Genomic DNA, 24,496 nt, shown 5'->3' on the forward strand with positions numbered 1-24,496 from the left:
TGCTCACTTGTTACTTCTGTAGATGCATTCCTTGGGAATAGTTGCATTTCGGAAGCACCGTGGCTTCTTCGCCTTCCCCAGTGTCAGCAAGGGAAGCTTGTCATCGCCTGTTGCATTGGCACCAAACAGCACCGCGACACACTCTTTGCTCTGTTTTCCTCCGGATGAGGATTCGCCAGTGGTAGGGAACGTGCGATTCGGTAGCACATTCTAGAATAATGCAGCCTCACCTAAGTTGTAGATGTCTTTGTCTTCATACTTTTCAACTAGAGCTTGGAGCCAATGTTGGCGCCTTACGTCTACGGTGTCACAGTTCACGGATGCACTTTCACCAACGATCGACTTTGAGGTCATGCCGTGTCTTTTCTTAAACTGCTCAAGCCAGCCATTGCTGCACTTCAAATTTTTATGGCCCATATTGAGGGCGAGATCTTCGGCTTTTGCAGGAAGTGCAAGCACATGTATGGGGAGATTCACACTCCTGTTCTTCAGCCACTGTACAAGAGCACGTTCCACTTCGGAGTATTCGGAATAGCGATTCCTCTTTCTCTTTGCTGAGAAGCTCTTTTCAAAGCCATCCAGCACAGCTTCCTCGTTTTTCAATACAGTTGATAATGTAGACGGCGGTATGCCAAATTCCTTCGCGATGTCAATTTTCTGCTGGCTGCCTTTTTCCAGTTCTTTTATCAGCAGAACTTTCTGCTCCAAAGTTGGACACTTTCACCAGGAGACCGACGGAACCATTTATCACTGTAGACCACAAAAGTACACGTAAGGCACGCCAAACGAAGCATTCTGAATAATCAGGGTGTCTACCAACTGGGAAACTGGGAATTCTCAGGGATTTTGAGTAGTCTGGAAAAACTCAGGGAAAAGTCAGGGAATTTGTGCTTGTATCAGGGAAAATTAGGTGTAATTTTATTGAAAGGGAACGAAAGTCGCGGTAATGCTGGCTCACAAATGGTCTTTGACGCTGCGTCGTTGGCTGGAGGAGTTGCCAGAGTACGGTCAACGAGCTACTTTCCAGACGCCAGATAATTCGGACGGCTTCGCGGCCCCACTACGTACCCCATGGGGTCAATTTCTAAGGACGTCTGAAATTTCGGAGGCAAGAACCCTTCGACCGTCAGATTTTCCGGACTTTCTGCCATGACCGCAGGTCCAAAACGGCATTCATAAAAGCCACAACCGCTGTCATTTTGATTACCTCGTCTCCTCGAATTGGCACACTCGCACGCAGACCCGCTTGCAGCCGTAGCCACCATCACGGCAATGCTAGGCTTAGCTGCTTTGAGGTTCGGTTTTAAGGTTCTTGCTGTTTTGTGCCGTGTTTTTCATTGAAAGAATTTGTCGCTGTTAGCCATGGCACTGACACCACCTTTGTGGTCATTGCGATTGCCTTCGAAATTCGGAAAGCACGGCGCGTTGCATAATGCCGGTTCCCAAAAGTCAGCTTCGCCTCATTACAGTAATTTTACAAGTGTGGGAAGGGGCAACTGTCACGGTACATGGTATGCATTCCCTAACTGTACACACATGCACCCGCCATCTCCCGTCACAGTATGAGCACCGATATGCCTAATAAGTGTACTGGCAGGCCTTCAGAGCTTTTTCGGGCTTGCCTGTGGCGATTTGAGCTCTTAAGGGCTGTAAAAGACATGCATTCATTTTTCGGACGTTTTCGCAGCCCCTAGGGAGTCTGAGAAATCGTACGCTGACTGTACAACTGTCCAAGAGGATGCTTAATAGTCCGTGTGGCGAACGGGCAGCTGAAGGAGAACAAGACAAAGGATCTATGCATTGAGAAATGAACGGGAAAGGAAGCATGCCGCCACTTTTTTGAAGGAGCTTGCACTCTAAAAGCAAAGTGTTGGCTGACGCCGAAATGCAGGTGTCCCTCATCCAAGCAAAACAGCTCTTCAAAACAGTGAAACGCAACACTGAGGTGTTGTGCGCGGGCTGAGGGTATGTCAGGGCAGTTGAGGTTGACTTACCAGCTGTTGCGAAAGAATCTCACTTGTGATAAAGTTCGGGCCTCATACCAATTAGCTTGCTATCAGTTGATTGAACTAGCTCATATTCGAAAATATTCTGTATGCATCTTTTTTTTATTCGTATTTGAGAATGTTGGACTCGATTTGCAATGAGTTTTACTATTTCTTTCGAAGATATTTTATTTGCTGTGCATTTTACTAACCTCTCCCTTCTGTTTTCTTTTTGAATAAAATAAACACTACTTCTTACTATTCAAACTGAATTACGTTGTTGTTTTTTATTATTTTTTGACATGCTTAATAGAGAATGACACCGTTGGGCGACATGATGTAGGGAGCCCGTCTTGACATAAAACAAAGTTCTTAAGTCACTCAGGCAACATTGCAAAGGCACTCAGGGAAAACCTGGAAAACTCAGGGAATTTGGAAATTTAAACTTGGTAGACACCCTGATAACACACAATTACATGGCCTGCAGTACGGATCCAAATGTATGTGCCAAAGTGACTGAACATGGCGGGCGACACAGAAGGCAGAAGCTTCAAAATGTCATCAAGGCATCTTGCTTTCCTCGTCAGTAGGCGCTGGTGATGGCGACGATTGCAATGGCGGGCTTGGCACTGGCTTCACGTGTAACGGAAGAAACACAAACGGAGTTGTGGAGACCAAGAAGCCGGAACCATGGTTGATTGTGCTCAGGAGGGTAGGCTGAAAGAGGGCAGCTTTGGAGGAGCAGCGACGCGGAAACTGGCAGCTAGGAGGTGAGGAGTTCACATGAAGGCGAGTGATAGGAGTGACTGGCATCCAAATGCCTTGCAGACTGGAGAGCGAATGAGGAAGAGAAGGCAGTGGCCGCTTTTATAAGGGGCGGTGCGTCCACTGCCATCATGCCTCGGGTCAGCTCGTGCAACACAGCGTGGTTGCGATTCCGGAGCTTGCTCGCACTGTGCCATCGCACTGAAAGCTGGGTTGCACGGGGTTGCCAGGTCACCATCTCCCGGGGTTCGGCTTCACCTGGCGTGAGCACGCTTTCCTCCTTGCGCTCCAAACTGGGTCCATCTGGCCCGCCGTGCGCAAGCACCACCTCTGCGTAGTACTTTGCCCCCCCTGCTAGGACTGCGGTGGGCCCGAGACGGAACATTTGCTATGTGAGTGCCCCGCTTTCTTGTCCGCGTGCACGACCCTCGCGCAAGTCTCCATGCACAAAATCTCCCTTGTGCAACGGTGGATTCCTGCACCCTTCGGACTGCAACTCTTCACAGAGGCTGCTTTTCCTTGTGCTCTTGGCCTTCGCCGAAGGCGTCGGCCTCGCTGATCGCCTCTGACCGCTCCTCTCCTCACTGTTAGGGTTGGCGTCTGACACCACGTGGCGACAGGTCATTCACACGACCTTCTCCCCGGATTTGTTGAAAAGAGGATCGACTTCTCCTTCCCGTGCTCGGTATTGCAGGAGGAGGGGCCCTCTCTCTGTGCCTGTCACGTGTCATCGACGGAAGCAAGATCCCACCCCTGCTTCGTCGCCATGATCTACCGGATGCCTGTAGCCCGCCGACAACGCCACGCTACCCAATAAGTAATGTCGGTCAAGCTTCGATAGGCAGGCGTCGCTACTTCTCGGCAGCAGTATGGTACGCTACCCTGGAGTACGAAACAAACTGGCTGACAGCGATTGGGATATGGAATCCTGGAGACCCCAACTTGAACGACAACTACAAGATCGTAGCCTCTTCGTCCTGGCAACAACGTTGGGAAGGAAGGTGTCTGGATCATGACTGCATATGGTGAGTGCACGGCTTTTCTTCACTGAGATATCACTTGGCTTTTACGTATTTTTTGGAAAGTACATAGCAGTGATTTTTCTTTAAACTGTTGACGGAAGTTTGAGTACGTCAAGGTTGTATAGAGTGAAGGTTTAGCAGCACTAAGGGCAGCCATGAACTTGAAGGCACTAAAGAAGCCGGAATCGTTGAGCTTGGCCAAAGAGTTGGGCCTCCAAATCGCCGAATCAAAGAGAAAGCCGGAGATCATTGAGGCGATCGAAGCGATCGGGACAGACGACGAGGAACTGACGGGATGCCTAGAGGGCATTAAAGAAAGAGAGGAAGAGCGTAAGCGCCTAGAGAAAAAAGAAGAGCGTAAGCGCCTAGAGGAAAAACAGGAGCGCGAGTGGGCTGCACGTGAGGCAAAAGAAGAGCGCGAGCGGGCCGCACGTGAGGCCAAAGAACAGCGCGACCTCGAAATGAAGCGCCTAGAGATTGAGCTCTTGAAAGCACAAAATTCTGCAAGACCTAGCACAGAGGTACGCGAAAATGAACGCAGAATGACAGACTTGATGGCACCCTACGCCATAGGAGGGGACACAGGTCTTTTTCTGGTACAGTTTGAGCGCACGTGTGAGAAGGCAAAATTCGCGAGAAACACGTGGCCGCAACGCTTGCTTAAGTTACTGCCACGTGAGGTAGCTGATATTATCGCCCGCATGGGGAAGGAAGAAGCAGAGGACTTCGATGAAGTCAAAGCAAATCTGCTTAAAAAGTACAGATTATCAGCGGAAGCATTCAGGCGAAAGTTCAGGGAAGTCGAGAAGACCAAGAGTGAGTCATATTCAGATTTTGCATACACCTTGGAGGTAAACCTGAAGGAATGGCTCAGAGAAGAGGGTGCACTCGGCGATGCCGAAAAGGCAACGCAGTGCGTTGCTTTAGAACAGTTCTACCGCCGGCTGCCAGTAAACATCAAGTATTGGGTTCAGGATAGGCCAGGCGTAGACACTGTTTCGAGAGCGGCTGATCTCGCTGAGGAGTACGTAACTCGCCGTGCGGACGAAGGCAGCGAAGCTCCTAAGGAGGAGATGAATAAATGCAGACCCGACAAGCCAAAATGATGGTCAAAGTCGAGTCGGTATAAAACAAAGGAAAGATCAGATTCAGGGAAAAGTAGTGACAAGGACAGCGAAGGAGAAAAGGAGTCACCCGAACAGAGGGCAGAAAAGCAAAAGAAAAAGGCTTTCGAGGCCAAGAAACCAGTAGTTTGCTACAACTGCCGGCAAACGGGGCATATCTCCGTGGGATGCAGAAATCCCAAACTAGTCTTGATGTCACTAACTAGTAACGCAGAAAATCTGAACTTGCTAGAACCGTACATTCGAGACCTCGTGGTAAACGGCAAACCGTGTAGAATGCTTCGCGACTCAGCAGCCACAATGGACGTAGTGCACCCGTCGTACGTAGAGGAAGGCCAGTTCACGGGGGAATGTGCTTCGATAAGGCAAGCCGTAGAGGCCTCCAGTGTTTGTCCCCGGTGGCCAAAATTCGTATTGAAGGCCCTTTCGGAGTACTGGACACTGAAGCCGCTGTCTTTGCACATCTTCCGCCGCAGTATCCGTATTTGTTTTCTAACAAATCAGAGGATTTGCTACGACGCAAGGGAATCGGGTTTAGTGAGGGAACAGTGCAAGCCCTAACTCGTTCCAAGGCAAAGGAGCTCGCGGCTAAAGCAGTGGATGAAAGTCCAGTGGTGAAAGAAACCGGTTTGACAGCTGATTGGTCAACTAGTACTGAACAGGATAGCCCTATAGGGGATGAGGCGGAAAGTACGCCACCTAGTGCAAAAACCAGGAAAGCAACGGAGCCTGAAATGTCACGAGAGGCAGAATGTAGGAGAAAGTTGTTAAACGTAAGCCCTGCCACAATGATTGCCGAGCAGGAAATGTGTAAAGCACAAAACAATGCTGAGCATTACTATGACAGGACGGCTCGCACGCGACGCTTTGAAGTGGGGGAAAAGGTATTGATCCTGAAACCCTCGTTGAAAAACAAACTAGAGGTTCAATGGGAGGACCGGTTGACATAATTCAGAAATTATCTGAAACAAACTACGTAATCACGGTACCGGGAAAACAAAGGACACCACAAGTGTACCATAGAAATCTACTTAAACCCTACAGGCAGTGGGAAGCCATTGTGAACATGTCCCTTAACCAACCTGAGGAAATGCCTGTCAACTTTCCAGAGTTACCAGCAGTGACGGAGACAAAAGACATTGACGAGACCATTGATAAGTTAGTAGAACAGGCGGAGTTGAATCCCATTCAGAGGGCTGAACTGAGGGAACTCGTGTTTGAATTTAAAGACGTATTTTCAGACACACCGGGCAAGACGACTGCGATCGTTCACGATATCGAGTTAACCTCGTCGGACCCTGTTCGTTCGAAAGCTTATCGCGTTTCGCCTCGTCAACGTGAAGTCATGACCGCTGAAATAAACAAGATGTTAGAGCTAGGTGTAATCGAGCCAGGAGAGAGTGATTATACCTCACCTCTTATCTTGGTTGAGGTCCCAGGAAAAGAGCCGCGGCCATGTATCGACTACTGCAGGCTCAATTTAATCACGAAGGACCAGACTTATCCAATACCGCATATCGAGGAAAGGCTTGAGAAAGTGAGCAGTGCTAATTTCATTTCTACGCTCGATTTAGTCAGAGGGTATTGGCAGGGTCCGTTGACCGAGAGGGCAAGCAGGCTTGCAGCATTTATTTCCCCGATGGGAACCTTTCGTCCGAAAGTCCTGAGTTTTGGATTGAAGAATGCGCCATATTGCTTCTCTAGCCTTATGGACCAGGTGCTACGAGGAATGGAGGACTTTGCACTTCCCTATCTCGATGACATAGCTATCTTTTCTTCATCATGGGCGGACCGTATGCAACACCTGCGAACCGTGTTGTGTTGGCTACGAGAGGCCAACTTAACTGTTAAGGCTCCCAAATGCCAATTAGGGCGCGCGGAGGTAGCTTATCTAGGTCATGTAATAGGGCAAGGCCATCATCGGCCTTCCGAGGTTAAACTGATCGCGATAGACAACTTCCCGCAATCACACACCAAGCGGGACATCAGATCATTCCTTGGCTTGGCGGGTTATTACCAAAGATATATTCCGCAGTATTCCAAGATTGCGAGTCCTTTAACGGATGCTCCCAGAAAAACAGAACCACAAATGGTAAAGTGGGATGACGCAAAATAAAAGGCTTTTAGTATGCTGAAGAACGCACTAACGAGTCAGCCAGTGTTGAACGTGCCCGACTACTCTAAGCCATTCATTCTTCAGTGTGATGCCAGTGACAGGGGTATGGGGGTGGTGCTCTGTCAAAAGAAAGATGACGAGAACGAACATCCTGTTCTGTACGCCAGTAGAAAGCTTTCAGTTCGTGAGGAAGCATACAGTGCATCAGAAAAGGAATGCGCCTGCGTAGTTTGAGCGGTACAGAAGCTAGCTTGCTATATCGCTGGCTCAAGATTCACCATAGAGACTGACCACTGTCCCCTCATATGGCTGCAGTCCATGTCTACGAAAAACGGTCGTCTTTTGCGCTGGAGCTTGGCTCTTCAACAGTACACCTTCGATATTTGCTACAAGAAGGGTAAGCTTAACGGCAATGCCGACGGTTTAAGTCGTTGCCCCTAGAGTATCGGAAGCCTCATGCTCATCCGTGTTTCCGTGGCATTTTTTTCGTGCATTCATATGCTTTTCCGAAGTGAAGCCGATTGTTAGCTGATTTTAATAACCACGTCTTAACGCTTTCAAGAAATGGCTGTTTTTAGTGTTAAGGGGGCGAGGACGCGCGTAGGAAATGGGAAAGGCGTAGCGGGTTTTATTTTTTTGTTAAAAGCCGGGTGTGTCTTGGGGGAGAGTGGCCTTGTGCTCGCTGCTTTGTGGTTGTGGGTCCGGCACTGTTCTGGGGTGATTGCTTGCCCACGCAGGAGATGAAAAGTTGCGAGACCTGCTTGCAAAGACCAAAAGGAGAAAAGTCACAAGAGCGCCACAAGGACGGATGACCACTCCCTGGAATCTACCTGCTACGAACGAAGGGTTCGTGACCTCTACAGGGAATCCTGATACCGGAACGCCGATCCCTCGTACAGCGGCTGCTGGCCCCTACACGTCGGGATCTTCCTCCCCCGCCAGAGATGCTGTTAGGGTTGGCGTCTGACACCACGTGGCGACAGGTCATTCACCCGACCTTCTCCCCGGATTCGTCGAAAAGAGTATCGACTTCTCCTTCCCGTGCTCGGTATTGCAGGAGGAGGGGCCCTCTCTCCGTGCCTGTCACGCGTCATCGACGGAAGCAAGATCCCGCCCCTGCTTCGTCGCCATGATCTACCGGATGCCTGCAGCCCGCCGACAACGCCACGCTACCCAATAAGTAATGTCGGTCGAGCTTCGATAGGCAGGCGTCGCTACTTCTCGGCAGCAGTATGGTACGCTACCCTGGAGTACGCAACATCACGCCTGCGGCATTTTGGCTGCTGCTGCTGCACTCTCTCTCTCTCACTGCCCCTTTTCATCCCTCTCCCCCTTATGCAGCGCGGTTAAGGTGTCCTCTGCCGAGAGACAGTTACTAAGCTGCACTTTATCCGACTTTCACCTCTTTGAATAAAAAATCTCCTTGTGGAGGTCATGGAAGACTGAGAGAGTATCGTGCTGGAAAGCGCCGCAAAAGCCGTGGCTTGAGTCTGAGGTTTTGTTGTGCTCCAAAAACGATTAGCCACTCATTGTGGGTACGCAGTGCGATCATGAAAACTGAACGGTTTTGCAGTAGGCGCTTTGCATGATCACTGGGAAATTTTTTCCCGAGGTGTGCAGCCGTGAAGTTTGCAAAACGAGAGTTTTTCAGTGCACCGCTGTCAATGTCACTGCTTATCCTACAGCTTGAGCGTCAGTGTTTACACACTGTCGTGTCCGCACCATTGAAAAATGTCTAGGAACAATATTCAGTGACCATACCACGCATTTAGACTGTTTACTTAAAGTCGGATGGTGCGAATTGAGCATGACTGGCACGAGAAATCACCAAGAAACACCAGCTTGCGTTGACCTGCCATGTTCAGAGTGACTCACTGCTGGTGACGCGTGGATTTTATGTGTTTTCGATAAGTTATCGGTCGATTTGCTCTGTCAAATTGCAACGAAGCCAGGGGCGGTGTTTTATTGTGATGCAGGCTGATTATGGCGAGCGGCGAGCAAATTTCTAGACTGGCTTCCCCAAAGTTGTCTTTCTGATTTGTTAATGTAGCTCCTCGCATAAAACATGGCACTTATAATCGGAGGGACATTTCTTTTGCGCATTTTGACACGTTTCGGCACCAGAAATTCTCTTTAGAGTGCTAAAGCTTTGCCCATAGAGCACACCCCATGGAATGCTGTGGCAAAAGTCTGCCCGCGGTCCTTTGGGCACTTTTCGGCATCCGAGAGACCACGGTTTTGTGGCATCGCAAAGCATCAGGAAAACTTTAGTTTCGTGTGGATTCTATCACGGGGGACGCAGCGATGCAATTGCGACCAAGATTAACGGTTCGGGTGTGCTGCACTATGGAATTTGACAGCGTTAGTTTGCTCCGCAGTAAACAGCTGGGAGCACTCGGCACTCGCTTGGTAAACGTTACCAGGTGATCATCGGTCATGGGCTTGGTACTTTTGTGGCCTGTTCTGTGCCTGCATGAGACTAAGTTGTCGGCGGTATTAATTTGACACTGCATGCGCAGAAGAGTTGCCGCCGCTCGCCACTTCGCTCTAAGCAGATCAAGCTCACCGTGCGCTTCGAGTAATGCAGCTTAATATGCATGTGCTTGTGTCAGGACCGGAAGGAATTCTGAATAAAACAATATTGTCATGAAAAGACAATTGAAGATGTACCCGGCGTCGGCGAGAGACAATTATACAAGATGGCGTGTAAAACTCAAGCCGGCGTCCTCAGCCTCCACTTCTTCAGCGCCCGCCTCTTGCCGAGCGCGCGTTTCAGTCACTTCTTTCTCAGTGCTGGCTCGTGAAACCTAGCGGCATTATTCCCCCGCCAAAAGAAAAGCATCGACCCGATGCTTACTGAACTAGCAAGTGGAAGTGTGGACGCCGTATGAGATTGGGTTGGCGCCGGCTTAACATGCAAAATATGGTTTTAGGCGAATAACACGCACTATCTCTGAGTGGTGCTGTCAACGCCGAGGCGATGCGGCACCATTGGGAATGACCTCATAGTTCACTTCACTAACGCGGCGTGTCACTTTGTAGGGTCCAAAGTATCTTCTAAGCAGCTTCTCAGACAACCCCTGGCGACGGATTAGAGTCCACACCCAGACTTGGTCACCTGGCTGGTAATCGACTCGCCGATGTCGAAGGTTCTAGCGTCGCGCATCTGTACTCTGCTGCTTTGTGATGTGTATGTGCGTGAGTTGACGAGCTTCCTCTGCGTGTTGAGTAAGTTGCTCGGGGTTGAAAGTAATTGATGCGTCAGTGTCATGCGGGAGCATAGCGTCTAGTGGGGTCTGGACCTCGCGTCCGTAGACGAGACAGAATGGTGTGAATTGTGTGGTTTCCTGAATGGCGGTGTTGTACGCGAATGTAACGTACGGCAGGACTTGATCCCATGTTTTATGCTGGACGTCTACATACATAGACAGCATGTCAGCAATGGTTTTGTTTAGCTGTTCCGTCAGTCCGTTGGTCTGCGGATGATAGTCAGTCGCCTTGCGATGCTGTGTGCAGCTCAGCTCAAATATGTCCTCTATCAGTTGGGCTGTAAAGGCAGTTTCTCTGTCGTTGATGACATGTGATGGGGCACCATGTCTGAGGACTATGTGATCGATAAAGAACTGGGCAACTGCGTAGGCCGTGGCACGTTGCACAGCTTTCATCTCGGCGTAGTGTGTTAAATAGTCTGTAGCGACTGTAATCCACTTGTTTCCGCTGGCTGACAAGGGAAAGGTTCCCAGAAGATCCATGCCGATTTGATCAAACAGCGCTCTAGACGGTGCGATGGGTTGGAGTAACCCCCCAGTCTTCAAAGACGGCGATTTCCTGCGTTGACACTCACAGCGGCTTTACACCTAATTCTTCATCGTGGTAGAAAGTCTGGGCCAGTAGTACGTCTGGCGTACTCTTGCAAAAGTACATGAAAATCCCAAGTGTCCAGACGTGGGCTCATCATGGCAGGCTAGGAGAATGCTATCACGGAGGGCGGCACGTACGACCAATAGATTCCCTTTGTCGCTGGCACTCGAATTTTTCTTGTAGAGGACACCCTTTCGGAGGTAGAAGGTCGAGAGACTGCGAGAATATTTCGAGTAAAGCGATTTCGTTATAATGAGGCATTACTGTACTTGAGTGTCCCTGGCGAGTCGCAAATTGTGTCCGGCATTCATTTCAATTTCTCGATTATTCAAACACTGTTCGCAATCAATCAATCAATCAATTTTATTTACCAGAAACAAAAGGAACAGGAGGGACACCTGGGCAAAAAGCTGTCGCAGCAGTTTGACGAAGGCCCAGGGTCTCTTACATGGCAGTAGCACTCGCATGATATATACACAGAAGGCTTTATACACAACAAACATTACACATCGCATGGATGCATAAAAAATAACATTTCACACCTGAATGCAATTTAATAAAGTGTCACTATAAAGAAACAAAGTAATCACGCAAACCATTTTTATTTAGCGAAGCTGTGTGCTAATATTTGTTTAGTACAGTCGGTATATTATGGGTTAAGGACTGTAGGCTGTAATTGTTTCGAAACCGTGGTACCTTCCATACCTCGGGGTTTTGTGTAGTATGTTTTGTGTGAGTGCAGAGTTCTTACTGAGCAGGGGATGTAAAATAATTCTTAACATATTCGGATGAGACGTAAATTGTTTCTAGTAATCTATGTTCGTATAATTTATCTACGCGGTTTAGTCTGTATTTGAGAAATATATTATCTGTTGGTGAAAGCCGATTAACGTTCTCTATATACCGAACGATTTTCTTTTGAAGTATTACCAGCTTTTGCAAGTTGAATTTAGATGTTGTAGCCCAGACAAGGTGAGAGTAATATATACACGATAAGAAGAGACCACAGTATAAAATTTTGCTCTCGTAGGTAGAAATGTGTGGCAACGTGCCATAGCACCGGTAACCGCAGAGAGTTTGCCGCAGAGGTGTTTGACATGGGCACCCCAACGTAAATTAGACCGTTCAATGCGTTAGCTCTGAAAATAGATAGCATGATTAATGTTAAGTGGTTTATTCTTTGCGCGAATATTACAACTTTCGTTTTCTTTGAATTTACTTTAAGCTTATTTGTCTGTGTCCAATCGGACAACTTGCCATAATTTTTTTACATTTTTGCACAAGTTCATTCGCATAAGGACCTGAGACACACAATGTGCAATCATCCGCGTACAAATGAATTGAACCTCACTCTTTATGGTTATGATATCAATAATAAAAAAATTAAACAAATGTGGCCCAAGAATATTTCCTTGAGGCACACCACATACAATAGGTAAGAGGGACGAGTTATGTTGATTAATAGAAATGTAATGGGGGGGGGGGACGTCAATGTTTGAGATATGATTTGAGTAATTCTAGCGGTTTCCCACGAATTCCATACAAACAAAGCTTCCAAATAAGGATCTCGTGATTGAGGCTGTCAAAAGCTTTACTAAAGTCTATAAAAATGCTGATTGTGTAGTAGTTATTTTCAAAGCTCTGCAAAACATATTCTTTCGGCGTAAGAAGGGCCATTTCTGTGGACCTGTTTTTCCGAAATCCGTATTGTGAATCAGTAAGCACACTCTTTTTATTGAAAAATTCCATGATTCGAGCAAAAATAAGCTTTTCCATTCCTTTTGAAAAAAATTGGGAGCACCGATATCGGTTGATAGTTAGACGCAGTATTTCGATCACCACCTTTGTAAATAACTGAAACTTTCGCGTGTTTCATTGCATCTGAAAAAACTGCAGTCTCTAAAATTAAGTTGTAAATGTGCACAAGTGGAAGTGCAATGAATCGTAAAACATGTTTTCTAGGTTTACTCTGCAAATTGTTTGCATCTAAAGCTTTATGGTTTTTCGGCCCCATGTACACACTGTATACTTCGTATTCATAAGCAGGCACAAAGAATGCGCTTTCGCGAACAGCATCACTATGACAAGCCACCCCTATGCTATTATTGCCTTCAGGAATATCGCTTTATGCAGTTACGAAGTGGTAGTTAAAATAATCGGAAAGCGCTGTGCCTGTTATCTCACATGAGCCCAGCTTCATCGATGTAAGGTGCGTATCGTCCTTGCGGCGACCTAGAACAAGATGAATCATTTGCCATGCAATCTCTGGGCGTTATCTAGAAACATTTGCAAATAAGTCCTCATAGTATGCCACCTTTGCTTTTCTTAGTTCAGCATTTAGCTTGTTTCTAAATTTTTTTAGTGTTTGTAACGTTAATTCACACCGCTTGCGCAAGCCGGAATGATAAAGATTATTTTTTGTTTTGATCATTTTTGCAAGCTCTTGGGTAACCCAAGGCTTTCCAACTTTTTTGGAATGTTTAGCTGTCCTCATTGGAAAATTGCTGGCGTACATATGGGTAAAAGTTCGAATAAATTCGTTATATGCCTCATTTGCGTCTGTTTTGTGCAACACATGTAACCATTTGTGATTTATAATGTCATTCTTGAATTGCTCTAAACTTGCTTGTGTTATACGCTGATAAGTAATTTGTTGACAGGTGTCAGCTGTTTCCTTAGAGTCATCAGTGTAGATTAAAAATATAGGGCAGTGGTCGCTTATGTCAGACACCAATGTGCCTGTATTGCATTCAGTAGTAGAAATATCAACAACAAGTAAGTCAAGTAAAGAAGATGTATGACTTGTAATGCGTGTTGGTGGGGTGATTGTATTTACAAAACCTGCAGACTGGAGGCATGTGTTCAGTTGGAAAGATGAGTTACTCTGTTTAAGTACATCTATATTAAGATCGCCGTCACACACAAGCTTCAAATTTTTCATGCTTACATAATCTAGGAATGGTTAAAAAAAATCTAGAAAAGTGACAACATTGCCGCTCGGTGGGCGATACGCCAGAGATATTATCCTGTTTTTACTCTTTACAGTGAGTATTTCGTAGTCATCTGTCACTCTCGTATAGCTTGGTGCTAATTCATATTTTGCATAGCTTTCAACAAAAAGTGCAACACCACCACCTTTTTTGCTGGGCCGATTAATAAAAAAGCAGTGATAACCTTGTAAAGTCAGCATAGCACAGTTACTGTAGTACCATGTTTCCGATATCATGATCACATTAAATTTAAAAGTAAATTGCGCCAAAAAATGGATGATATCATCACTCTTGTTGCATGCTGAGCGCGCATTAAGATGCAAAACAGCCGTGGTTGATGCATCCTGCTCAGCTATGAGATGCAGGAGAGCAAGCTCTTGATAAGCTATTTTGACGATGGTGAGCAGCCAAAGTTGCACGGCACACAAATTCGCGCTGCTCCCTCACTTTACATCTGTGCCTGCCCCGACGTTATCTTCTCGACGTCACTTTCATTTCTTATCTGGAAAATGGGCGTATCGTCAGTTCGTCTTGCAAAAATTTTGCCGTTAAACGACCACACCGATTTCCAGTGATGCGCATGTTTTCTTTTCACGGCCATCGCGAGAAGCTTTTTCAGGGCAGGGCAAAGGTGTTCATTCACATACACCGAAGAAGAGCCTTCGAAGCCAAGATCTGTGTTTGTAAGACGTTATTTTTCTGGCTTTGCGGAAAACACTATCCTGCTTTGCGTGACTCTTGAACTGGACGATTATATTTGTCTGATCACTACTGCGTGTAGGTACACGATGGCACGTTTCAATGTTCGATACAGCAATTGGTTCATTGATGGTAGAGCCAAGTTTGGAAAGTAGGTAACTCAAGCACTCATTCTCGGTCTTCACTGCACCCATTAACATTAATAACATTAACACCTTAGGCGTCCTCTAGCATTGATCTATCACTTTAAACTGACTTAATATTTGCCTTTAGTGTCCCTTTAAAAGCACAAATGGAGCATTAGCAGCACATTATTCCCATGTATATTAAGCGGTGTGTGTGCCAGTCAAGGCGGCTTTGCTGGAATATTAGTCTGGGTGACATGGTATGCTTCACTATGTAATTTCAAATCTTTTATGCCCATATTCTGGTCATAGGGGTGAAATTTGTCTCCATTTTGCTCAAATTTTCTGCTGAATAGCAAATAGTTGGCAATTTATTAAATGTTAGTTGGTTATTTGAAATACTCTAAAAGTATTCGGAAAAGATTTTTATTCTCGAATGCCAAGTATTTGACTTGAAGACCAAATCAAATAAAAGAATATTTTGTTGGACGTAGTAGTTCTGCGGAAACCCGCAAGGTGGAGAGAAGTAAGGAATAAAGGGGAAAATGAGACATCCACCCGTTCGTAGCAATTGCTACAAAGGAAACCCATACGGGTTCCTCGAAAGAAAAGCCTCATAGTCGAAGAAAAATTCGCCCTGGTCCGGGACCAGGGCGAATTTTTCCTCACCTATGAGGCTTTTCTTCCTATATTCCTAAGAATATTTTGTTGTTTGAGAATCTCGAATATTTGCACACCCCTATCTCTGATAGGTGTGAGTTGCTTTTGGACAATAAACCTTGTAATTTATTTGATTTACGTAATTTTTCTTCCATCACTCACTGCATGGTCCTTAGCTTTCTTTGAAGTTGTCATGTCACGTTTCGTGTGTACATTGTTCCAGGTCGCATTGATGTTCAACAACAAGCTCTTCCGTGGCAACCGGACAAGTAAGACCAGCATCAATGAGCTAGATGCTTTCTCTTCCCCCAACATGCCTCCCCTGGCCACCATTGGTGTCAAGATCAAAGGTATGAGTGCAGCGCACAATACGTTAACAATTAGAGCATGTTATAAATGGACTATTATTTGTCAAGCAGTTATTTTGTCTCTGCATCTTATTTGCCTGCCTAAATTACAATGATTAACTGGAGCTGAGCAACAAATCAAGCTTATATCGGTATAGCAAAAGCTCGTTAATTCGAATTCTGTAGGGATGCTATGAAAATTCGAATTATACAAAATCTGAACTAACGAAAGTCAGAAAAGAATACCTCGATTAAAACATGTATATAGTCCGACGAGGCGTCGGACTATATACGCGACTATGTCACGTTGGTGTGAACAACAATGATTATACCTCGAAGCACTGCTGCAGCCAGCGTAACAGGACGCGGCCAACGCGGCCTGATGTGTCCTATGTCGACATGGCTCTTGCTCCATCCGCACGTTCGTCGCGCCGACTGGTGCAGAGAAAAAAAAATGTCGCAGTTTCGCCTGAAAAGCAAAGCATCAATTGCGATAGCGAATTAGTTGATAGCTATACAAAGTAAAAATAGTAGTTTTATCGGCCTTATAAACTTGTACACATTCGCTTACTAACTAAATAACAAGTATGGTGTCACGTGCACACATGTAAACATGAACACATCTCACTCAATGACCGCGGAAACTCATTGAAAAATGCTGGAGTGAGGAATCCCAATAGTAGCAGCAAGCCATTTGATCTTCGTGCAGCTCTCGCTTAATGCGAACGAAACATAGAAAGTACATTGCATATGAAGATACCGGCACTATGCACACTCTGCAAGCATCGCAGATCATTTTGAAGATGAGGCCCACGTGGGTGTGCACTTTGGCCATGTCACAGATCGCTTTCAAGATATGGCGCCGCATCGCCGTGTCGTAACGAGCAGCTGCCGGAGAAAAACGTCTCCCCCGTTCCTCCGCCTCACCTCTGTGCCTTGCGCGCACGACAGGAGAGGGCATGTGAGATTGAGCCACGTTCGCCAGCTCACCCTCACACGTTTTCTGTCACACATACAGCCTACGGCACATGGCGACGATTTTATCGCCATTGAGCTTTATACGGAACCCCCGGGAGAGAAGCGAACTGCAACAGAGGCGTTGGCCACACCTGGCCAGGCGCAAACGCGTCTCTCTCCAGTCATGCCTAGACAATAGGCAGCAGCAGAAGAAGAAACTTTAGTAAAGAATAGTCCGGCAGTTCTTGATGCGATGGCCTCAGGTGACGGCTCGAAAGCAAAGCTGCACGTCCCGTCCGGCGACACCAGTGTCGCCAACGTGCTCTCACACACTAGCACTCTCCCCATCCTCGATGGCGCGGAGTTCAAATTATCGGTGGCAGTGCGGATTTCAGTGCGAATTAGCGGGATGTGTTACATATTGCTTTCAATATATTGCTGGACGGACTGTGGCAGCTACTTCAAATTATCTGAAATTTAGAATTAACGAGTTGTGAATTAACGAGCGTTTACTGTATAGCTGACTTCGTCTTAAACTTCTAGCCTTTCTTTTTTGGCAGCAAAGGATGAACTGTCGCTAAAGGGAATTTATGAAGGCTATACTTCCTTTTTTGTAGTTTTGTGCTCAAGTCGTGGAATTAACATAAAAAAAATTACTACTAATAAAAGCAGGTTAAAATCAAGTAATAATTCAAGCTATGGTTATAAATCAGTTTAAGTCTTGAAACCCGTTGTCTGGACAGCAAAAATTGCTCCCCTCCCCCCATATTTCTTTTTCTGATAAATTACTATGTCTGCTAGAGGTAGCGCTAAAAAGGACGGACACACGGTGAAAAGACAGCACGACGACGAGGAAACCTCGACTAGCCCAGCACCAAGTTTTACTGCTAGAGGTGCTGCAATGAGTTGAGATGTAAGCTCTATCTTCTTTTGCTCGTCTTTAGCTATTCTTCCTTAACCATCACCAGCTCTATGATTGGCACCCAAATCAGCCTTATCACTGCTGGTGAACCTCAGTTGGCAAAAATAATTGTTTATTGTTGGCACAAGACAAAAAAAGGGCTGTGCTTCATGTAATTTTATTCTCAAAGTGCATGCAGGCAATAAATGTGATACTATTTAGGAGTGTGGTATCGGCACCTGTGATTAGAAAAATTTGTCCTCTTGAAAGTTTTCTTAAATTTTTTTTAACTCTGTGGGTGTTGAGTAAATAGATGGACAGTTGGTGTATGTTCTCACAGGAATTTGTGATAGTGAACAGCTTTGTTGTTCTTGTCACATTTACTGTGTTACTGTATCCGCAGTTTATATGCCAATGCTTTTACAGTAAAACTTCGTTATAACGAAACTGGATATAACAAGTTGTTATCACTGGCTTTACTCAACAATAAGATACAGTAAAAGCTCGTTAATTCGAATTCCGTGGGGATGCTATGAAAATTCGAATTATACAAAATTCGAACTAATGAAAGTCGGAGAAAAAAATCGCTCGGTTAAGGCGCGTATATAGTCTGACGTGGCGTGAGCACGCGCGCACACGCTACGTCACGTTGGCGTGAACAACGTTTATACTTCGAAGTTCTGGCGCAACCAACGTAACCGGACGCGGCCAGCGCGGTCCGACGCGCCCGACGTCGAGATGGCTCTTGCTCCATCTGCGCGTTTGTCGCGCTGACTGGGGCGGAGAAAAAAAAAAAAAAAAGGTCTCCGTCTCGCGCGAAAAGCGAAGCACCGATTGCGATAGAAAATTAGTAGATAGCTATACGAAGTAAGGATAATAGTTTTATCGGCCGTATAAACTTGTAAGCATGCGCTTACTAAATAAATTAACAAGCACTGTGTCACGCGCGCACAGGTGAGCATGAACGCATCTCGCTCGATGACCGCGGAAACTCGCTGAAAAACGCTGGGGTGAGGGCACGCAGCAGTAGCAGCGAGCGAATTGACGTTCGTACAGCCCTCGCTTTAACGCGAACGAAACGTAGAAAGCACATCGCATATGAAGCCACCGGCAATACGCGCACTACTTTGGCCACGTCGCAGATCGCTTTCATGGCCGCGCGGCCGCGCCAAGCAGCAGCCGCCTCAGCCGCCGAAGATCGTCCCCCGGTCCCTCCCTCGCCTCACCCCTCTGCCTCGTGCGCGACAAGAGAGGGCGCGCTCCTCCCCACCTTCCCCTCTCGCGCACGCGAGATTGAGCCGCGTTCGCCGGCTCACCCTCGCACGCTCGTACGCAAAGAACATGGCGCGCGGCGAGGGTGTTATCCGCTGATCGAAAAAGCAAAAGCTGCGCGACCCGCGAGGCGACGCCAGCGTGCTCCCGCGCTCTAGCACTCTCCCCATCCACGATGATGCGGAGTTCGAATTATCGGTGGCGGTGCGGATTTCAGTGTGAATTAGCGGGATGTGTTACATATTGCTTTCAATACATTGTGGGACGGACCGCGGCAACTAATTCGGATTATCCGAAATTTCGAATTAACGAGTAGTGAATTAACGAGCTTTTACTGTATAACAAAAACATAGACATTTTGCCACCTATGCGGGTGGGATCGTCAGTACGATGCCACCCGCATAGGTGGCGAAATGTTTGTTTTTGTTATATTTTATTGTTGAGTAAAACCAGTGATAACAACACATTGAAGTACGAGTCCCCCTGGCTTTTGGAACATTTTTTCATGGATATAGCGAATTAATGGATATAACGGAGCAATCGTGATTCCCCTTGAAATTCCAATAGATGCCCATGTATTGAAAACCTCATTTTAACAAAGGTAAAATTTCCTCGCAATGGGTATAACGAACCTTTTTTAGAGCTCAGCTCTTTGGCACCCATTCCTGCATTTCACTGTGCCGTCGTGCCTCGCCATAACCAGCTCCTTAGCCGGGGCCAGCACACTGCTCTAGCTGCACGAACTCCTGGCGCCATCTCTCACTCACGGCGCGAGCCTTGCTCTCTGCGCTCCTCCTCCAATGCCACCCACATGCGGTGGCAATCAGAGCGCCAGCTCGGTGGCGGCTGATCTCGATGATGTGCTGCTGCCCAAGCCGAAATGCATAGCCGCCGCCATTCGCCACTGCATGTACCCCTTTCCCCCCTTGTCTCCTTCGTGGTGGCGACTGCGCGAGAGCGTGCGGTGTTCTCCAGTTGCCGAAGCCCCGGCTCGGTATTAGTGGATAACGGTGCGCGCTTCCCAAGCCGAAACGTAAAGCCACCTTCAGTTGGCTCGCTAGCAGCGTCAGGGGCGTCAGTCAGTCGCTGCCATCTCTTCGACGCACAACGTTCCTATGTGCCCATGTGCTGCCTCCCACAACCTCCCGATAAGCAACGCAGCTGTGCCAAGCTACGCTCTGTTTACAGCGGCTGGTGCGAAATGTTCCGCACTAGAGGGATTGTCCGAGGTTCACAGATGGTTTATATTATAATATAATCTGTCTGCCTATATAAGTAGTTTATTCTCAGCCAGTTCTTTCTGATCCATGAGCGAGGCAACCGGTAGAAGTCCTTCATCTGCCGCTGCTGCTAAACGAGGTGCCTGAGCAGAGGCCCAGTGTCGTCGCCGCCAGAAACCAGGGGCTGTATTCTGAAACGCTTGCCTTCCGCGATAGTTTCGCGGCCACGATAGTCACGTTCAATAAATCAAGCGATTGCTTACCTGTGATGTCAGCATGCACTACCAACACGTGCTGCCGAACGCTTCACATTGCACGGGAGAGCGCACCGTGCGAGTGCAGAGCGGCTCAGGTGTGTTGCTTTCGAGTGCAGTGGCCGCAGTACGGGTTCTGCGCACTGACCAGGGTTGGTTGCGGTAGTCAGTGGAAATGGGCGAAATACCTGATGATTGGCACCTGGCGCGTGTAGTTCCAATACACAAAAAGGGCAGCTGTCTTCTGCCTTCTAACTACCGCCCTGTTTCAATGACCAGTCAATGCTGTAAGATGGTAGAGCATGTGATTGCCAAAAGCATACAAGACTTCCTCTCCAAACATAAGGTGTTGTCAGTTCATCGACACGGGTTTAGAAAAGGTATGTCTACAGTTACACAGCTGGGACTTGCCAAGTAGATGTACTGTTTATGGACTTTTGCAAGGCATTTGACAATGTACCACATGTTAAATTATTGTATAAGTTAGAGAGCATTGGTCTTCCACTCTGCGTTGTTAGGTGGATTTCTGCGTACCTTAATCATAGGCAACAGTTTGTGCAAGTGCACAATTTTTCTTCCAGTGTGCTCCCAGTTACATCGGGGGTTCCACAGGGGAGTGTATTAGGGCCATTGTTGTTTTTAATTTATATAAATGATTTAACGGAGGTAATACCAAAGGATGTCTTAATCAAAATATTTGCTGATGATTGTGTAGCTTTTAAAACAATCTCAAATGCAAATGACCACGCCTCTTTACAAGCAACTGTTCTGGCAATTCACGACTGGTGCGAGAACTGGGGCATGGAACTGAATGGGGAAAAAAAACTGTTCTACGTGTAACAAGGAAAAAAATGTCCTAGTACCTTCACTTACCACATTAACAGCAGCACTATAAAGGAGGTTGATAAATATAAGTACCTAGGGGTAACTCTTACCAGTAATCTTTCATGGGGTGTGCATATTTCAGATATTTGTGTGTCACCTTTTCAAAAGCTGTGTTTTCTTAAGAGGAAACTTAGAAATGCTCCTGTAAGTGTTCGGCTTCTAGCTTATAATGCATGTGTTAGGTTGAATTTAGAATACGCGTCTGCACTGTGGGACCCATATGTTAAGAAAAATATAATAAAACTTGAGGGTGTTCAAGGAAAGGCTGTATGGTTCATATTCGGAAAATATAGAAGGATGGGATTCTCCATCATCATTGATGAAACATAAGATTCCAACATTGGAGATACGTAGAAAAATGAACTGACTTTTGTTGCTGTACAATTTTCTGTCCGGAAAAATTGCCGTCTGACCCAAGTTATGCCCAACCTGCTGCTACAAGAAAAACAAGGCACACAGCGGAACATTCACTGAGGCCTATTTTTGCGAAAACTAATTTCTACAAATACAGTTTTTTCCCTAGAACAGTGAAAGAGTGGAATGAGCTGCCGCCAAGTGTTATCAAGGCTGAAGACTTTTCAGCAGAACTGGAATGTTTTTTTTGGGAACTATAGATACTTGCAATTGTATAAATGTACATATTTTCTGTTGGTTTTAGTTCTGTTCTGTCTGTTTTGGTTCTTTTCTTGTTTTGTTGAAAATTGCTTCTCAATTGTGTTAGCGATGTTACTTTTGCCCCTTTTGCTTGTTTTAGAGTTTATTGCTGTTACTTATTGTTTATCATTCCGAAAATGCCCCTCCTGCTAAGGCCACAGAATTGCCCTGCAGTATGGTTAAATAAATAAATAAATAAATAAAAATTTTGGGTCAGATGCCCAAGGGAATTCACGTTTCCTTACTGTATTCAAAAAGTGTTGCTGTGCGCGTTTACAATACTCTTAAGTGTGGATGCTCTTTGATATGTCCTTGTTGCTTTAATTCCTTCTGTGCCACGCTAATATCCAGACTTTGGCCAAAAATGACCAAATTATTTTTAAAGACCCCAGTTGCAAGAATGAAGTCGCTCATGCTTGCGCTGCTCCATGGATTATGTGATGCCATCTACCGGAAGCACGACAAGCCACTGAGATGAAACCAGGCCGTCCAGGGCATTGCAGGAAAATGAAAAGTATCGTCGATGAGCTGAACTCGACCTTGGCCATTTTTACCGGCAATGTGCAGACGAAACGAAGTTCGTCCGTGGCATGGGAAAGGGTTAAGACAAATGTTTCGCACCTTGTGTTATCTTATACTAAACTTTTTAAAATAAAGAAAAGAAAATAAACCAGCAAAGTCTTATGGAGAGCACTTTGTTTACCCATCTCCTGAACTTTGGCTGCCCACAGGAGATGCTGGTTTCTCCAGAGCATGTGGTGGGCCTCTACTTTGTGGCATGACATTCCACATTGCCTGACACGACACGTTGCTGGAAGTGTATGCAGCACATGCCCACCTTGCTGTACCTTTTCTTTTTCTTGATGCAGTGAATTGGAGGGCTGTGTTCCAGCAGAACACCATGGAAAAGTTTCGTGTACACTCCAAGCTCAACCGCAATGTTGGCCTCCTCCGTCTCTTTCCCAGCATCACTGTTGAAGTGGTGCGTGTGCGCCTCACAGCCGCCATATTTGCTGCTTCATTTGCCTGTTGACCGTGACATGTTGGGGAGATTTAATGAGGTGTTGTGTGTGATGGGGGGCTTGACATTACTGTGACTGCATGAAAAAACTTCAGCTGGAGGTCCCTAAGAGTCTTTAAAGCGATGCTTTCATTGTGGAGTGGGGTGGGTCTCCATGCCGCAATGTTTGGAATGTAAGAGGTTGAGGAAATGGGGAGATGAGGATGGTAGGCTTAGGGTATGACACCAATCAGCATCGGCAATGATGTCAAGCCCTGAGTTGTGCTTGTTGAATCAGCACTGGGCTAGTGCATTGTGTAGCACTAAATAGATAGCTCCAAATGGAATGAGTCATCGATAAGGGGAGAGTGGTGGAGCACGTGAGGCTTCTTTAGCTGAAAGACGAGCAGCTCGACGGTGGTGAGAGGCAGTCAAGACAGTTGAACGATGAGGAGCTTTGCTTTCTTCGAAAGTCGTTTTATATGGTTTCTGGCTCATTCTAAGTACAGTTAGGCCATGGTGGCCTAATTGCATGTAACAATGATATGCTAGGCTTTTGCTGTTGTGTAGGTACACATTTTAGTTCTCCTCAGTGACTGAGTTTGTTGTTGCAGTGATGACCTTATGAGGTTACTGAGAATGTCAAATAAATTATTTTGGTCTCCAGGTGCGTGCTTTCCTGACGCCACCAGTGCAGGGAGTTGTTTTGCAGACCTATGGCGCTGGCAATGGCCCGACCGCACGGGCAGACCTGCTCGATGAGATTCGTCGAGCATCTTTGAGAGGCATTCTCATCATCAACTGCTCTCAGTGTACACAGGGTTCCATTGATGCTGCTTATGCAACAGGCAATGTGAGTATTTCATTACCTGCGCCCAGTTTTGAAATGTCGTGGTTCACTCAGAGATAGACTTGCTGCTCCATATAGCAGTTACCATCCAGTGTGTGGAGCAGTTCATTGTGAAAGGGTGTGATGCGGCACCACGTACTTGAGCACATGAGGGTTGGACCCTGCCGCATGAAGCCGTGCGCGGCTTAGCCGCCCCTTTCCGGGGAAAGGGGGATCCTGGGGGTTGAGCCGATGCTGGGTGTTCAGACCTTTAAGGCCCCTTGACGGAGGCAACACACCTCTTTGGCCTCTGCTTCACGCAGACGGCACCCCCGGACCGGCCCACCCGGGGGAAATCGGCAGTCTCCTTTTCCTGTCTCTCTCCACAAATCTTCGTCTTTCTCTCTCACTTTTTCACCTTTCCTGTCACCTTCTCTCTTCCATTCGCTTCCTTACTTCTTGGCGGCTAGGGTTAACATTGTGTGGCTATCCTACCTTGGGTACATCATATTTGGTTATAGTGACGGCGTACGACTGGGGTCGTGCAGACTTGTACGCAAGCTCTGCTGCGTCCCCTTGTTGAGCTCCGTCGTGGGTGGGCGGCGCTGTTGCTGAACGTACACATTTTTCTCATGGCAGCGCAAACCTCTGTTGTGTATGATCGGTGTCTGAAAAGATGCCGCACCGAAGCACCGTTCCAGTTTTCTTTTTGGAGCAGCACTCCATCATTTTCCAAGTGCACAGCGAAAAACAACATACAAGTAAGAAAGCTCTCCTCATTCCTAGTGACCAAGTGTCTAAAAGACAAAATCGGACCTACATACAAAGCC

General features: G+C 46.7%; 1 protein-coding gene across 7 annotated transcripts in view; it reads left to right on the top strand.

Moving 5' to 3' along the window:
• Positions 1–24,496, top strand: part of LOC142588518 (L-asparaginase) — a 108,800-nt gene that overhangs the window by 19,960 nt on the left and 64,344 nt on the right. For all 7 annotated transcript variants that reach the window (XM_075700341.1, XM_075700338.1, XM_075700339.1 and 4 more), the window contains 3 exons: positions 15,571–15,697; positions 22,707–22,819; positions 23,505–23,690. In XM_075700341.1, coding sequence (XP_075556456.1) covers positions 15,571–15,697; positions 22,707–22,819; positions 23,505–23,690 — 426 coding nt within the window. The remainder of the gene's footprint in view (positions 1–15,570; positions 15,698–22,706; positions 22,820–23,504; positions 23,691–24,496) is intronic.

The sequence above is a fragment of the Dermacentor variabilis genome, chromosome 7 (genome assembly GCF_050947875.1).
Source record: "Dermacentor variabilis isolate Ectoservices chromosome 7, ASM5094787v1, whole genome shotgun sequence".
NCBI classification, from domain to species: domain Eukaryota; kingdom Metazoa; phylum Arthropoda; class Arachnida; order Ixodida; family Ixodidae; genus Dermacentor; species Dermacentor variabilis.